The sequence below is a fragment of the Corvus brachyrhynchos genome, unplaced genomic scaffold (assembly GCF_000691975.1).
Source record: "Corvus brachyrhynchos isolate BGI_N302 unplaced genomic scaffold, ASM69197v1 scaffold864, whole genome shotgun sequence".
NCBI lineage: Eukaryota > Metazoa > Chordata > Aves > Passeriformes > Corvidae > Corvus > Corvus brachyrhynchos.
This window is the reverse complement of record NW_008237871.1, coordinates 929,798-946,495: the sequence shown is the minus strand read 5'-3', so window position 1 is coordinate 946,495 and position 16,698 is coordinate 929,798. Positions and strand designations below refer to the sequence as shown.

The 16,698-nt window shown below is 46.6% G+C and overlaps 1 protein-coding gene across 6 annotated transcripts in view; it reads right to left on the bottom strand.

Moving 5' to 3' along the window:
- GGT1 (gamma-glutamyltransferase 1) overlaps positions 1 to 16,541 on the bottom strand; it is a 30,799-nt gene extending 14,258 nt beyond the window's left edge. Inside the window, exon 1 of one of the 6 annotated variants that reach the window (XM_017732256.1) lies at positions 16,386 to 16,541. Coding sequence is in view for 2 of the 6 variants with exons in the window: in XM_017732254.1 (XP_017587743.1) it covers positions 10,456 to 10,472 (17 nt within the window). In the remaining 4 variants the exon portion in view is untranslated. The other 5 variants (XM_017732258.1, XM_017732255.1, XM_017732254.1 and 2 more) reach the window with 5 other exon arrangements.
- Between the last annotated feature and the right edge of the window lie 157 nt (positions 16,542 to 16,698).

The window sequence follows — 16,698 nt, the reverse complement described above, 5'->3', positions numbered from 1 at the left end:
GTTCAGCAAAGCCATGAAGAAGCTCAAAGAGGCTTCCAAATTCAGACCTAGGCACTGCTCCCACCTGAAGCAGGAGGACAAAGCAGTCCCTAGAGAAACCCAGCAACTCCATTCAACTCAGTCAAAAGCCTTCCTCACAGATGGTGCCTCTGTGCTGGTCCCTGTCCAGCAGCCAGCACCCCCCTCTTTGTTAATCCCAGCATTGCAGACTCGTGTAGATACACATCAGTTTGCAGGAGAAAGGCCTCAGTGGGGATCAGTGGTCCCTACTTATCGCTGAGATAATCGACCCTGAAAAGAGCTGAGCGCTAAGTCCATGAATGAAGGGGCTGCTCAACCGGGTCTCAGGTGCTGCTCAAGGAGAGCTCTTGTGACTCAAACAGAGCTGTTGTGAGCACAGTTTGTGACTCCTCCACAGGCACAGGCTTTTCTGAAGCCTAATGGCATGTAGTATTCTGCCCAATGCAGATCAAACTGAGTTCATTGAGGAAGAAACAGTAATTTCCTCTTGAAGCAACTTTTTCCTCAAAAATCCTTCATGTCCTCCTGCAAAAATTTTAGCATCAAATCCAACATTTTTATTTTAAGACACTTCAGCATAAACTATGAAGTGGAAAAAAAAGGCAGAAAGGTGGAATAAATACAAAATTCCCCATTTCACATGGTTTTCACAGTGCTTCCTAGTTGAGGACCTCCCAGAAATCCACAGCTGGCAAACTCAATCTCAAAAACGTGAGTTATCAAAGTTTTATAAACCCATTTAAAACATTATTGTTATGGCCACTCCCAATTTAAAGTCAAAATGCTTCATCAAAATAGCTCAGTTCTCCTAACAGTTGCAAAAGATGTTTTCAGGTGCTCTTTTGCCATTAAACTAGAAGTTGTTTATTAGACCTGAGCTTATTCAGACTGGTTAGTCAGGTCCTATCATTCTCTTTTGGCAAGCTTTCATCTGCTTACTAAAAAAGTCTCATTTTCACACATTCTGTTGAATAAGAAATCCCACACAGCACTTTCAGGCTGAGGGGAATGGCTCAATGAAGGTAATTCCTATTTCCCCCTTACCTCTCCAGAATATTTGCAAGTTGGTCCTGTCCTTTTGCACAGATCTGTGTGTACTGATCGCCTCTGAATGTCCTTTCTCAGGAAGTGAACCCTTTTCTAGGGGCAGAACATCCTTGTAGCAGTAGCAGTAACCACTTATCTTCCCTTAAAAGCTCTCCAAAACTCGTAGTGTACTATTTGGTATTTGTACTGCTCACAGAGATGAAACTCATTATGTTTGAATTCACAGTATCAGAGGAATGCAGAAGTAATCATTGACTAGGTGAAGAGTCAAGAACCCACACCTCTTAAAATGCATATTTCAGGATCCACGAAGATTGTTTATCAAGAGCAGAATCATTCTGTGTTCCTGGATTTGGTTACTATGTGGTACAAATGTTTTTCCTCACCTTGTTGCTAGCTCTGAAGCTCTGATTAAGCAACTCAGCAAATACAACGGACTCAAGCTGCACCAGGAAAGATTTAGATTGGATGTTAGCAAAAATTTCTTCACTGAAATGGTGGTTAGGCATTGGAATGGGCTACTCCAGAAAGTTGTGGAGTAACCACCTCTGGAGGGACTTAAAAGACACGTAGATATGGCACTTGGGGACATGGTTTAGTGGTGATTTGGCAGTGCTGGCTTAATGGTTGGACTCGATGATCTTAAAGGTCAAGAACCCACACCTCTTAAAATGCATATTTCAGGATCCACGAAGATTGTTTATCAAGAGCAGAATCATTCTGTGTTCCTGGATTTGGTTACTATGTGGTACAAATGTTTTTCCTCACCTTGTTGCTAGCTCTGAAGCTCTGATTAAGCAACTCAGCAAATACAACGGACTCAAGCTGCACCAGGAAAGATTTAGATTGGATGTTAGCAAAAATTTCTTCACTGAAATGGTGGTTAGGCATTGGAATGGGCTACTCCAGAAAGTTGTGGAGTAACCACCTCTGGAGGGACTTAAAAGACACGTAGATATGGCACTTGGGGACATGGTTTAGTGGTGATTTGGCAGTGCTGGCTTAATGGTTGGACTCGATGATCTTAAAGGTCTTTTCCAACCTAAATTGTCCTGTGATTCTAAGTACATGGTGTCTCCACATGGTCAAGTACCCTCACACCACTCTTGCCTAAACCCCCGTGTTCACAGAGAGACTGGATTTTGTGTCTGTTCCTTCAGCTTAAACCCGGACTGCCAGATTCAGCTGTGATTACACTTGGTGGGAATAACCTGTCTGCTAAGTGTGGGCAGCTGCCAGCAGTGCAAGAGCACCTGATCAGCTCACACACCTGCCCTTCAGCAATCACAGCCACACCACCCTGAACTGGCATCAGGTTCAGATCAGATTAATCCTCCAGCTGCAATGAGAAGATGTAATGCCTGTTCTGCCATGCCTGCTCCCACAGCAGCACCCTCTGGCAGGAAGGATGGCAGAGCAGGAAGGCAGGGATGAAGAAACACACCCTCCATCACCAAACCTCACTGAGGATTTTAAGCAACAATCCTACATGTGTCCCTGGGCCAAGTCTGGAAACACAGTTGCAGGTCAAAGGTTGGAGCTCACCGGCTGTTGAAGAGTGTAGCACAAAAGCCAGCAGAACCCAGACTGAAGGTAAGGAGCTGTACAAACTGTCCTCAGACTCTACAGACTCAGCCACTAAAATCTGGGCCATTGTTTCTGTCCATGGCTTGCTAGAAACCCCAGACCCTCCTTTGAAAACAGGCTCAATGTCCATCCAGAAATGCTGAATGCCCATCCAGAATGTAGCACAAGCAAACCACAGCCTGCCTGAAACTTGGGCACAGTGAGGATCCAAGCCCACATGTTTTAAGCCTGACTTTTAGCCAGAAGGCACTTTATAGGATGAAACACAGGATGAAGCAAAGGCTGCCTGGATCCCAGTCAGCACCATTAGATGCTATCTTTGGACTTACAGGGATCAATCAAGAGGTTAATGTCTCAACTCCAAACCAGCCCAGTCCCTCTGCCCCACACCAACCTTTGCTACACCAGATCTCCACTTGATGCAGAAGGATAGTAGCTGTACTACACTGACTCATTAACAAAATTTGGCCTAGTTCCAAGATTAAAAGCTTTAGGGTGATATTTTCTCTGCCTAAAAATACATCTTCTTTTCTATAATAGCCACAAAATGGAGTTCTGTTTAACATTTACATGTGGAAAAATTAGTACTATAAAAGATGAGCATTTCAGCCCTGAGATATTGGGAAGGAATATAGCCTATGCCCATCTTTCAAAGATGACTTTCAAATACCCCTTTCAAGACATTGCATGAAAAGCACAGGCCCCTTCAGTTATATTGCTATTGTCCAAGAGGTCTTGAGCAAAAAATGGAAGCTTTCTGGAAAATAGATACCGGCACAGAAAATATTCTGCAGGCTCAGAAGGATTTGATATATCTGCTGTTCCTACCAGCCAGTCTGAAGCACATATTCAGACTGCAGGCCACATTCAGCTGTTAACACACACCCCTCTCACTGTGTCTAATTTATTGATGCTCCACAGAAAAAATTGTGACAGGAGCACACAACTATCCTCTGAAAAAGCAGACAGTGTGGAAACGTGTCTGGTCTCTGCCCCAAACAAATCGACCTGCACTTTCAGTCTGTCACACCTTTGATATTAACAAGGGAATTTAAGATGCAGTCTACTGAGCAGAACCTTTTTCTTAATTTACTGACCCTGTAGCTGTGATGGTACCAGGATTTATGCTTAATATTTTCATAGTTCTAAAGTTGCTATGTCCCTGAAGTGGGTCTAGGTCAGAAGAGAGCCTTCCTGTCACATTTGTCTCAGAGGGTGCAAGATGACACGGAAAGGCTGTAAGAAAGCCCAGTCCTAAATCATATTTATCCCACTGTAGTACTTCACCTTCAGTGCTGAAAGGCAGGGTTTATATCAGTGAGCCACCAAAACTAAGCAAATTCTGTCCTTCTTCAAGGACAATGCAGCCTCATCTGTGGCATATTCACATCAGCGCAGAGCCGGAACAAGTTGGATGCTCCTCAGCAAGTTACTCTTTCACTTATGCACAAGTAGAGTTGAAGATGGGGTCAGAGAAAGTTACAAAACCTGAAGTCAGTGCCCTCAGGTCCAAAGGGTGAACACTTTGCTGTGTACAGGTTGTGCTGTGCACAGCTACCTTATTTCAGCTGTACAGAATATTTGGCAACTATCAAGTATCTCTGTCTAGGCACTAATATAATGGAGAGCCCTGTTATAACTCAGCCTTACACGTTTCAAGCTGCAAAGCCACACCTCAAACAGTAATGCCATATTTAATGCAGGTGCATTGTTGACTTGCTCTTCTCAACCCATTGCAAATAAAGAAAAAAGAACTTCCTGAAGGACTTGCCACCTCCTTCCATTTGTGATGTTCATGACATGGTAATCTTTAACATTCCCCAAAAATTAGCACACACTATTACATTGAAACTTGAGCAACACAGGAGTGCATCTTTCAGCATATGAAGAAATGCCTTCACACCTCTTGTCACAGAACTTGCAAATACTGAAAAGCATCAGGCAACCCAAGACACTTCTGGGGAGTTTTTATTTTTGTTTCTTCCCCCCACCCTTGTTGATTTTTTCTGTAGGAATTTCATGAAGCAACACCAGCAATGACTCACAGAGCACAGACCACATCTACTGTTCAGACTCCTACTTTTTATAGCAGAACAAGCAACCCAACGCCTCAATTTCCCAATGTTTTAACATCCCAATGCATTATTGGAATAGACACTCTTACAAGATTCTGTAGCTTAGGTAGATTTACCTCTTGTTGCAGGCTAATTATTTTTCCCATGAGGAAGTCTTTCCCCTCTAACAGAGCAATGTTGCAATCCAATACTACCTGAACATCAAAAATAGTATCTTGAGTGCCCCCTAACACAGACATGTTAATAACCATGTGAGGCTTCTTCCTGCTAAACAATAGTTCCCTTTTTGACCCCTTGCTCTACTCTTCCATGATGAGGGCAACCAGTGGAAGCTAAGTACCAGCTGTACAGGTAGCAGACAATTCTAATTTAAGCTAAACACGACCTAAGAAACACTGATTCAAAAAAGAGATCACTGCTGAAAAAACCCTGGAAAAGTCACTAGGGGAGACTCTTAGAGAAAAGGTACTTTAAGAACTGGAAAAGATGTCTGGTGTGCAAGAGGTCAAGTTGACTAGGAGCAGGGACACAAAAGTTGACTTTCAGAGCTGAAAATAAACAAGCAGATGTTTGTCCACAGCCAAAGCACCTCCTTCCCTCCAGTGAGAGTTGCTTTCACTGTAACTCACCTGCTCAAATGGAGCAACCCACTAAACTCACATGCTTTCATTTTATGTATCTGTTTTCCCATAATCACTCACAGGTGCACACTTTTCCCTGGGACAAAGGTAAGCAACTGGAAGATAACTGGTAAACAGGGACGTTTGTTAACCCTTTCTTGCCAGCCACACTGGTTAACCAGTTCTGATTATACCCTTCTAACCGCAGAGGCAGCTGCAGCAGCATTGCTGGGACAGGGCTGTGTGAGCTACCGGGGCTCCTCAGTGCTTGCAGGTTGTTGGTTGCTGTTGAAGAAGAAACCTTTCTGCTCCTCCCTTGCAGAAAAGGGTGGCTGTCCTCTGTCCAAGTTCTGCCTTCTTTTATCATTTTTCCTCAATTTTATCTCTCTGCTACCTCAACTCAGTCTTACTCATTAATTTTATGTCAAGCTCTGCGGTTTCCAAAATCTACATCAATCTGTACCATTTATCTACCAGTTTTATAAAGCCCTTTAATCTTTGAAAAGCCTTTCTGCCAGGCCACCAAAGGGACTATGTTCTTGCAGCTGACATAACTGCCTTTTCCCCAGCAGCCAGCAATGAGCTCAGCAGCACAGTCCCACACAGCTTCCCCTCAAACTCACTACCCCCGAATAAAAGGGGACAGGGCTACTGGAGACAGGGGAAAGAAGAGGGAATTACATGGGAAAGAAGAAAACCTAAACTGATGAAGGGAAAAACGGAGAAAGTGGGAATGAAGGAGGACAAAATAAATGAATGAAGATAGGAGGACAAAAAAGGTGAAAGAACAGAGAAAGGGGAAACAGAAGGGCAAAAAATGAACTATGCCCTCTCTCTCAAGGCTAGAGGTTTTCCCCAGTCTCGCATGACCGCTGCACTTGGACCTGTCCTTCACATGCACATTGAAGCTCTCAGATCACAGATGAAGTTTGGACTTTCTTGGTGCTCTGCAGAAGGGTTTATGTAAGGTTTATGTAATGTTATACCTGCCATAGCAGATAACTACGTATTTTATAGACTAGAGCATCTGAATGAGTGGGTGAGGACACCAAAAACCCTGGATTCCAATTATAATAAATGAACTCAAGACTGCATTCACTGAAGAGGTTTCACAGACTTCAGCTGAAGTTGGAAAAGAGCTGTTTCCAACTGAAAAAAATTAGTAGCTACCTGCTTAAGTTCACCTTCTTTTGCTAAATCAAGACTTTACAGGTAGATGAGTACCTTAATTACTGCAGAGCTGGTTTGAATAGCTTTGCCTCTCCTGATCTCACTCCTGTTTGCTGTGGACACCTGGCTCAGGAAATGCAGCCCAGGACTGGGACCTTCAGAGAAAAGCTGTGGTCCTGGAGAGCCCACCTCTGACATGTTAGAGGGGATCCAGCCAAGAGCAGGAGCAGGTCTTTTTTTTCCAAACACACAGAGAAGAGGGCATTCTTTCTGTTCTATTTGTATATAATGAGCACAGGGTCTCCCACATACTGTTCTGGTCCTTTGTGTGTCTAAATACTCATTTTCCTGGGTAGAATCTGCTCATTTTCACACAAATACAGTTGCCCTTGATAGTTCTTTGCAACAGAATTTTTTTTACAAAGAATTAAATGTGGACTGCTTAATTTATTTCAGAACATTTCTTTCTCCTTCACAGGCCAGTTTCCACATACATGAGTGATCCCCTGACCTGTGCTCTGCTGAGTGCTCTGCCTGCTCTGCATCAGGAGCTCTGTTCTCTCCCACAGCATTGCCCTTCCTCTCTGCTTCTGGTTCACACCCTCAGCATCATCCCATTGTCCCTGCAGCTTTTCTGGTTCTGCACCTGCCTCCCAGCCTTTCCCCTAGGTACCAGGTAAGAAACCTGCCAGTGCTTGACCTCCCACACTGACAGAGCTTACATTTTTCAGGTTACCACTTAGAAGCCCAGAATGACATGGAAAGAAGAGATATCCAAGATCTATGGATTTCAGCCCACTTCTTAGACCTCGATTTCTCTGAAGAACACCACTTGCCAGAGGGACATTGACTGAAGTAAGAATTTCTCATCTTTAGGACCCCATGAAATCTGCCTTCCCATGTTTGTGTAGCTCTGATCTCTCTGGTTGTTTTGGGAGCCTTTCCTGTGTCAGGTTGCTAAAACAGCACTTCTCTTATCAGCAAGACCTGTCACTTGCACTACCAGGGTCAAATTGACTCAGGCCGATGACCCTGCACCAAGCTTTCCATAGACCCTTTCAACCCAAAAAAGGAGAGGAGACCAACATCAGCTTGGGTGGTAGATAGTACCTTCAAAGGGTTGGATAGGCCATGCAGAGATGAAATGTCTTCCCCAGTGATGGGATTGAGATCCCAGGTCACTAGACTTCCAGCTCCTGGCTCTGATCTTGGCCTGTCAGAAACCCCAATCCTTCTTGAAGCCATCAGTCCATGTACTCCTGACCCTATCAAGCCACAGCAGCTCCCCTAAAGGGTGACAGTCCGGGTGTCCTGGACAGAGACCCTGCTGCCTTCGCTAACCGAGGCAATCTAAAGTCAACACAGTAGATCAAGTCCTGTCAATCCTTGCAAGAGAGAAACACTTGCTCTTCAAACCTGAGCCTGAAGGCTTGTGAAACAAAGGTACCCTTTAATAAAGTAGGATTAATGAGCGGGAAAGGTACGCAATAAAGGGAAACAACTCCTCTATTTCACACCCCAATCCAATCAAAATATGGAGACAATAAGATAAAACCACACTGTTTACTCACTACTTTAAAAGCTTTGTTCTCCCTGGATGCAGTTCACCTTCAGCCAGTGACACCAAAAGAAGGCGCTTCTGCCTGGTTCTCTCACTCCTCAAGAGCTCCCAGAAGCAGGGACTCCAAAAACAAGACCAGTCACACAGAGCTGAGTGGCAGCAAGGCTTCATATATGGGAGTGGTCAGAAGGGGAGGGTGATGTAATGAAGCCCTATCTTTGAGCAGTAAAGGCATGCCACCCTTCCCCCTCCCTGTCCCTGAAGAATTGCTGGCTCACAGGGCAAGATGAGAACAGAGTGGTCCAGCACTTTCCATGCCGTACTTTCTCACGGTAAAGGGAACTGTGTAGAGGGTGGGGAGCAAGGAAAGATCAGGCTTGAGCGGAGGCAATACTTTGATGTTAGGTAGTCCCAGGAGTGAATCTGTACTGACGGAGTTGTTTCTTTTCTTCATGCATCAAACAATTCTCTGCCAAGTTGCTGGTTTCCCCTGGCACAAGTCCTGACAGGGAAGACACTCTCTGCATTAGAGCACTGGGACCCCATACCCATCCTGACAGAGAAAATCCCATTCCTGCACTCTTCCAAGTTGGCTGATGCTGGAGCACTGCCCAGCTCCATGGCTGTAGGGGCTGAGAGCTCTGTAGTGAAGGAATGTGCATCCCATAAAAGGTGGTGTCTTGGACACTGACCTGGGAAGCTCTTGAGAGGCACATCCTGCCCTTCTCCATCAGAGGAAATTTTGAACTCTCTGAATGGAGAGGAAATCTCCCAAGGATGTACCACTGCTGTCCAAAGGGAAAATAATTAATTTTTGACTTCCTTCATTTCAGTTTTGTTGATCGCTCACTGAAGGGCTTGTTTGACCATGAAAAGCCACATCAGGCATTGAGACAAGGTTTGCCTAATTCAAAGGTTATAAACAATCAGTCGGGTAGCTCTGTGATTGCTGTATAAAGGGAGATTCCAGGTCTAACAAAAGGTTCCTGTGTGCTCTCAGATGAGGCAATTGGAAAAGGCAGGGGCCAGTCCAGGCTTTCAAAAAGTGGAATTCATGGAGTTACTGTCATCTACCAGGAATGGCACCAAGATCCACAGGATCACGCAACAGCAGCCAAATAAATACCACCAGCTCAGAGAACCAAAATCTCATACTGACAGGAACCTCCATGGGTAATTCTTAGATTTGGGTGGGGAAGGGAGATGTGGGAATGACTCTTGCAAGAAGGGCTGCTTCTGCAATGCACAGTGAACTGGAGAACAACAGTGCCTTTACCCCTTCACAGGTTATTTTTTTAGCCAGAGATGTCCCCTGTCTACACAACACTGTGACATCTCAAGTAAAGGAGCTATTTACAACACTGTAAGGAGCATTCCTTTGCACATCACAGTCTGAGTCTCACTGATCCTGAGGAATGGGTCTGCTTTGATAGTGTCAAGGGACTTGAAAGCAGATAGATGACTGAGAACCCCTTTTAACTGCCAGGAATGCTGCCTAAGAGATTTTTTTCAGATCCAAGACAAACTAGCTTTCTCTTATAGATGTAAGATTTGCTCTACTGTATTTGCACTCTCCTGCAAATTACAGAATCCTTCTTGTTCTGTTGTTTTGGAGGGGCCCTGGCTTTGGAGCCATTGGAAATGAAACAGAAACAATTAACACTGCGTTGTTCTGTTATCCTTATCCAAACAAGAATGTGCACCCAACAGGTATTTTTCAGTACAACCACAACTGCAGCAGGGCCCATCCATCCCAAGGAAAGCTCCTCACTTGCTCAAGGTGCAGCATGTTTTTTACAGGAGACAGGTTGACAGACAGGTTTAGTTTGTTTGGAGACAACTTAAACACTCTGGGTGGGTGACAAAGTAAACTCCAACCAAACTGTAAGCACAAAGAGGAAGAACAGAGTCATAATAGGTCCCTTCCCCTATTTCTCCACCAACACTCATGGTAAGAGATAGACACAGGGGAGACTGTGTAAAGCTGCCTGCCACATAATGAGCCTCCAGTACTTGCTGCACCTCCAGGAAGATCTCCAAACTCCATAACCTGTCCAGATTGCCAAATTCTTATTATCATCACCACAAAAAAATTCACTATTTAACAGCATTTTAAAGCTACTATGAGGGCCAGGGAGCCTTACAGGCCCACATGAGGAAAGCATTCATATCCCCACTTCAGAGACAGGACAACAGAGACAATCTTGCCCAGAGCTTCAGGTCAGTGCCTGGGCTAGAATAAGCAATCTTCCCCCCATATTCCTTAACCATATTCCTAGACATCACCTTTCTTCCCTGTCACATGCCTGATATATACAGTAAACCCAGAGGCAGCTGGAAGCAACAAGTGCAGAGGCTGACACATCTACAGCACCTTGCCTGGAGCTTCATGGGATGTTGTGTTCAGTGTTCCTCACGGCTTTGGTCTCTCCCCCACTGCAAACAGAAAATTAATAAAACGTGAAGATAGCACCCTCCATCTCCTTGTGAAAAATGACAGCAGATTAGATTGCAGCAGAGGAGCTGGGGGGAGGTTCAAAGTGTTTGCCACTTAATGGAAAAATTGCACCTTATTACCGAAAGTTGTTGGGTAACTAATTACTGTTAAAGTCTAACGTAAGCAAGAAGGCCCTACAACCAGAAGAACACAGACCTCCCCAGCAAGAGCCAAGGTCCACTTTCCATTCTGCTTAAGAATCAGTGGGACTTGGAGATGTGAGGCTCAGAAGTTATTCCTGGGCATGAATGAACACTGACCCACAGAGATCTGCATGTGCAGCCCACCCAAATTTCGCCTCATGAGAGCTGTGCTTCTCAGGAAGCCCCACAACTTCTTGTTCCTTTCTCAGCAGTTTCTGCTGAAGGATCAGCTCTACTGCTCTCGGAGCAACAAATGAAACCTCTCAGCATAAAATTCAGCACATCCTGGTAAGCCAGAATCTGTCCCGGGTTACCTTAGTATGACAAGATTTCAGTGGGACCACTCAGCAGCTCCTACCCCATGGCAGGGTCAGGGTAGCAGCCTCTCAGAGAGGGACAGGGCAGAGCAGCAGTGCAGCCATCCCCAAATCTGTTTTCCCCAAAGTCAACCTGCTTACCCAGCCCTGGGGGTGCCTTCTGCTGGCATTGCAGGGCCACTCAGCTCACAGAGTGGTGGGAATCAACCCAGCAAAGAGCCACTGATGGCTGTTCAGGTGCTGCAAGGGAAGAAATTCCACTGAGTCCCTGAGAAGGCTGTGGATAAAGCTCTAATTGGCACTGAGCGGGCAGGGGCTATGTACATTCTGGCTACACTACTGCCTGGCCTCAGAGGGCAAACCTATCTCTGGGATGAACACCCAAAAACAAGAGTTTCATGGATCTTTACACTGGGACCCTTTTCTCTGCTGTGGGCAGGTGAGGAGGGTGCTCAGCAGCCATACGAATAGTTCATATAGCACTACACAGGAAAGGTGCATACCATGCAAGACAGCTCATACCCTAAGAGAGAATCTGGATTTATAACTCTTATTCCAGGGGCTCTCAGCACTTCATACTCTCTGGGTTTGCTCCCCAGAACAATGGCCTCAGGAAATAAACGAATTTTTCTTTCTAAAGAAGTCATTCACTGCAGCTCCAATACTGCCCTATTGCTTCAGGCTCACATGTAGTCCAACTAAGGCTTGGGCAATCCAGTTCATGTCTGTGTGGCCATTTGCAACCCATTGGTTTTGACCTTAGAAGAGAAACACACACCACAGATCCACCCTTAGTGCAAACCATGAGCCATGGCCCACACGTGGGATGGGCACCATTGTACAACGGAACAGGCTCCTGTCACAGCCCACCACAGCAAAGCAGCTGAGTATGTTCAGCTTCCACCAGCCTGAGGCTATACCCTGAAATCACTGGGTGACTCTGTGCTTTCCAGACGGGCAGTCACAAAATTCATACAAAAGAAGACCCCAGAGACAGGAGCCTGTCTTGACTGGCCTCTGCACCTGAATGCAGAAATCTGGCAGGTTTGGTGCTTGCGGCATCTCCTCCCCTGGGCAGAGCATAACACAGGAATGAGGAAAGGGTAAGTGCTAAAACACCAACAAGTCTTCTGTCCTGAGAGATGCCTCATGCTACCAGAAGAACAGAACTCACATCTCAAGTACAGATCAGAAAAAAGAGTCCCTGTCTGGTTCATCTTCCCCCTGGCCCAATCTCCTTCAGGACTTGTTTGCTTAGGTGCTGCAAAAGGCACCAGAAATGGCCATTTGCTTATGAGAGATCAGAATCACAAACCTCTGCCTCAAAGCACTTGGAACCTGTGTAGGAAAGTGTGAGGGGGCCAGCTGGGCTGGAGGCAGAGACTGTAGCATCACAGTTCTGGGAACACACACTTGGCTTTGGGAGGAGCACACAAGCTGCAGGGGCTGGACACACAGCACTGCACAGCAACCAGGCCTGCACAGGAGCTCTGCCCCTCCATCCCACACACAGGGGCTGCTCAGCCTTTACGTCACAGCCTTTCCATGCTGGGATGGGGCAGATGCCGGTGCTTTCCCATCTGCTGAGCCCACACCTGCTCCCATTTCCACTGCCACTGGGAGCCACAGATGCCTTCGCCACATTTCAACCTGATCTCTGGGGAAGGCTTTGTTTGTTTGCCCAATGTGCCAGGGCTGCAATTAGCAGGCAGAGTGGGCCAGTCACACCTGCAGGGCACAGCACAAAGCTGCTTTAACCCCCTTTATCGACCTGAGCCCCTTGACCCCTGACCTTCCCAGGGAGAAATGGCAATGCATGGGATACCTCTGGCTCTGCACTCTCAAGGATCAAGGTATCTCCCACAGGTCAAGAGGAGGGGTACTACAAACACAGACACCCCCTAAATTTTGAGAGCCACGGCAACCAATGCCATCAGGCACAAATGGACCTTTGCAGGGGGTAGATTGGCCTTCCCTGGGGAAGGCTCTCACCTTCCCCTGCAGATGGAGGCAAAAGGGCTTGCCACAGGCTGGAGCAATGTTCCCACTCTCCCCCCTCCCCACACCAGCCAACAACTCTGGCCCTCTGATGCTGTGGGTATAACCATTTTCTGACAGCTGCTGTGCCCACCTTGTCCCCTCACAGTCGCCCCATTGCATTGAGGAAGAGGAACAATTTGTGGTGAGATCAGCCTGGTGTGTTATGGGGGTTTGGGGGAAACAGACCTTGGGGTTTAACAGGGCTGCTCCCCCATGAGAGCTCCCACAGCCAGAAATGAACTTGAACTCCAGCAGGGCAGGGCAGAATTGTGCAGAGACAGAAGACTAGATAAAAGAGATTATCTTTTTATAGATACGGATTTTTTTTTTAAGAGAGCAGGAAGGAGCAGGAAAGAGAGGCAGAGTCCAGGGCCTGGTCTGACCAGATCTGAGGCTACCAGAAATGCTGGCTGCTCTTGAAAAGGCTTCCTGACTCTCCCCATGCCACCCTGGCTTCCTTGCTGGCCTCTGCCACAGAGATCCCACCAGCCTCGAGCTAATTTGGGCTTGTGGGTGAGAACACAGAAACACAATGGTGACAGGAATGAAAAGCAATGGGGAGGATGACACCCAGGAGACTTATTCTTATCAAAAAACAACAGTATATCAACGGAGATCTGTGAAGATGGAGAAGAACCTTTTGTAAAAGCCACAACTGAGCCAAATCCTGCAGTTTTTACATGCTGGTCTCTCGGGAACCCCATGATGAAGACTGCCCCAAAGGGGGACCCCTGTGCCAGGCCAGGCCAGGCCATGTGCCCGACATGCTGCACACTGAGCAGTCACACACCCACGGCACAGTCGCTGTTTGCCCTGACCATGTGCTTTTTAATTACAGCTTTTATTTGCAAAGCATCTCTTATAGAAAAGACAAATTGCATTACTCTCAGCTTATTAAAATCACACTCAGAGTTTCTCAACTGCTAATTACACGCAGGCAGCAGTGTCAGTGTAATTAAAGCTGGGATGGACGTTTGGGGATACAGCTGTCCACAAGTCTTTCCTGTGCTGGTCTGAGCTGGGCTCAGTTGAGCCCTGCTCAGGCCTTGGCCCCCGTGACACCCAGGCACAGCTCTGTCATGCCACAGGAGATGATGCAGGTAAGGCCAAGCGCCTCCTCAGCACATGGGATGGGGGGGCCCTGCACCAAACCTCCCCAGTTATACCTGGGCACCCACCCTGACTCTGCTGCAGGGGTTGGGGTAAGGCATACATGTGGCCCTGGGGTTACAGCACTGAGGTGCAGGGAGTGAAAGGGGGTTTTCTCCTGTTTCGGTTGCTAAATGATTGCAGTAAATCACATTGCCTGTCTGAGCCTCCATTTGCTTTCATGCAAAATAGAGATTTTGGGCTTCCCTGTTAATTAAGCAGCTCTGGGAACAAACCACAGAATGGACTCTTGCTGGCACCCACCTCACACAAATATTTTAAAGCCTGACTGTGGCACACAACAGACCTGGGAGTGGATTACACAGGGGAAGGTGTGAAGCCGTAGAAACTATGAGTTCCAAAGAACTGAGGGACAGCAACAAAAGAGCTTACAGACCTGTGAGGAGCTGGGAGCCCGCTGGAGAACCAACTGTGCCTCTGCAACACTTGGTCTTGGCAGAAGAGCCACCACAGGTGTGCAAACAGCCGTGTGGGGACAGCACAGCAAACACCTGCCCTGAGCTCAGGCACCTCGGAAACAGAGCTCTCAGGACACAGGACCAGGTAAGCTTTGGGCAAGTGGGGACTTAACCCCAGCACTGGCTTCCTGCTGCGAGGGGATGCTGTGGAAAATATCACCTCCAGGAAGATGAAGCACTAATTAGGGAAAGCAGATAAAGACTGCATCTCTTTCAAGATGAGTTTCCTTCCCACTGAAATCCTCACGGTTTCAGTGCTCAGCAGGATGCAAACACATCCTTAAACTACTTCCTGGAGCCTAGTTTCAAAGATCAGCCCCTTCAAATGCAGCAACATGCCAAGATCAATAGCAGACCCAGGAGAGCTCCAATCATGCCAGCTCCAAAACCACCGGGTTTCCACTACAGTCAGTTACCTATCAGATGCCAAGGGGCACTGCTACCTTTTCATATTTGAAAAGGCTACCAAGACTTCCTAAGCAATCAGCCTTACTTAAGTACCAAGGAAAAAAAAATCATTAGGAAATTTTATGTTTCAGAAACAGCATGATGTGCCTGTGCAATATATCCTGGAGAGGTAAACACACAGATCGAGTTCACAAGCGAAGAGGAGCAGAGCTCACAGACACTGGATGTGATCCCAGGAACAAGGACATGCTCATCTGCTCCTTGAACAGTTTTACTACTAACTCCCTAAAGGTTATCCAAACCCTGGGAAGCAGCTATCAGGTGATCATTTTTAATCCACTACAAGTTACAAGTGAAGAATGAATGATCAAAATTTCATGTGGAAAAAGCTGAGTGGGGTGTCCTATGGGTGCCAGAGGCAGTATGTTCAATATATTTACTTGTGGCCCAGTAATGAAACAGTAAGGATAACATATGGAGCTAGCAAAAGGCATCAGGAAAATTTCAGTTGTAGAAAACTTGAAAACATCTGTGAAACAGGGCAAATAATAGCTGATGGAATTCAATGTAGAAAAATATATAATTCCTGGCTGTGATAAACCAATATAAAGGATAGATATATATTGATGAGTTTGAGTTGGAAGCTCCTTATACCATATACACCATTAAACCTCTTACAAAGATTTGGGGGAAAAAATGGAGCAAGAAGGAAGCAAGAATTTGTTAGCTCCTGATTCATTGGCTCTTATTTAGAGCTTATAAATGAAACTGGGTCTGTAAAAAGGAAAAGTATTCTTTTGAAAAGGATAAAGAGGACAGAGGCAGAGTTAAGAATCAAAGCTGGCAAATCAAGCTACAGCTACGGAAACTTTTTAAAAATATATAATAACTTACTACAAAGAACTTACCTAAGAAATGACATAACAAAGATTATGCACACTGAAAAACAAAGTGTTTTCAGTCCAGGGTGTTCACTCAAGTACAGCTAACTGCAGCTCCCTTGGAACAGCACTGAAATCTGTCCAAATAGGAGAATTCCCGTCAGAGGTCATTATTTTCACCCCTTAAAACACGTGTGCAGCGTTAGAGCATGCCACAGGAACACAAAGCCTGAAAAGCACAGGCAGGATTCCCAAGAGATTCAAGCCTTCCTCTCCCTACCTGGAGCCTCTGGCAGCGAGGTCTCGCCCAGCCTCATCTCACCTCCAGCCTCCGAGCAGAGCCACTCACTCCATCCGCCCCACGGACACACCTGCGCGCTGCGATCCTACCTGGAGCTAAGTGGGATTTTCCATGCAGGCGGTGCGGCATCTCAGGGGTCCTCCCAGCACATCCCTGCCTGGCCCAGGGCTTGGCGACTGGCCCAGGGAGAGGAGAGCCTCTTCTCCAGAGCAGCCGGGCTGTTCCCCTGTGGGTGAGAGGCTGGGTCAGTCCCAGTTCTTGTACTGGGCACTAGATGGCACAGACGGGAGGCGGTTCAAGGGGAGCCCGGGCCGGGCGGGCCGCACGGGGGGCTGCCACTTGTCCAAGGGGGGCTGCTGCCATGGGGAATGCGTTACCAGCAGCAGCATCCCACAGGGAGAA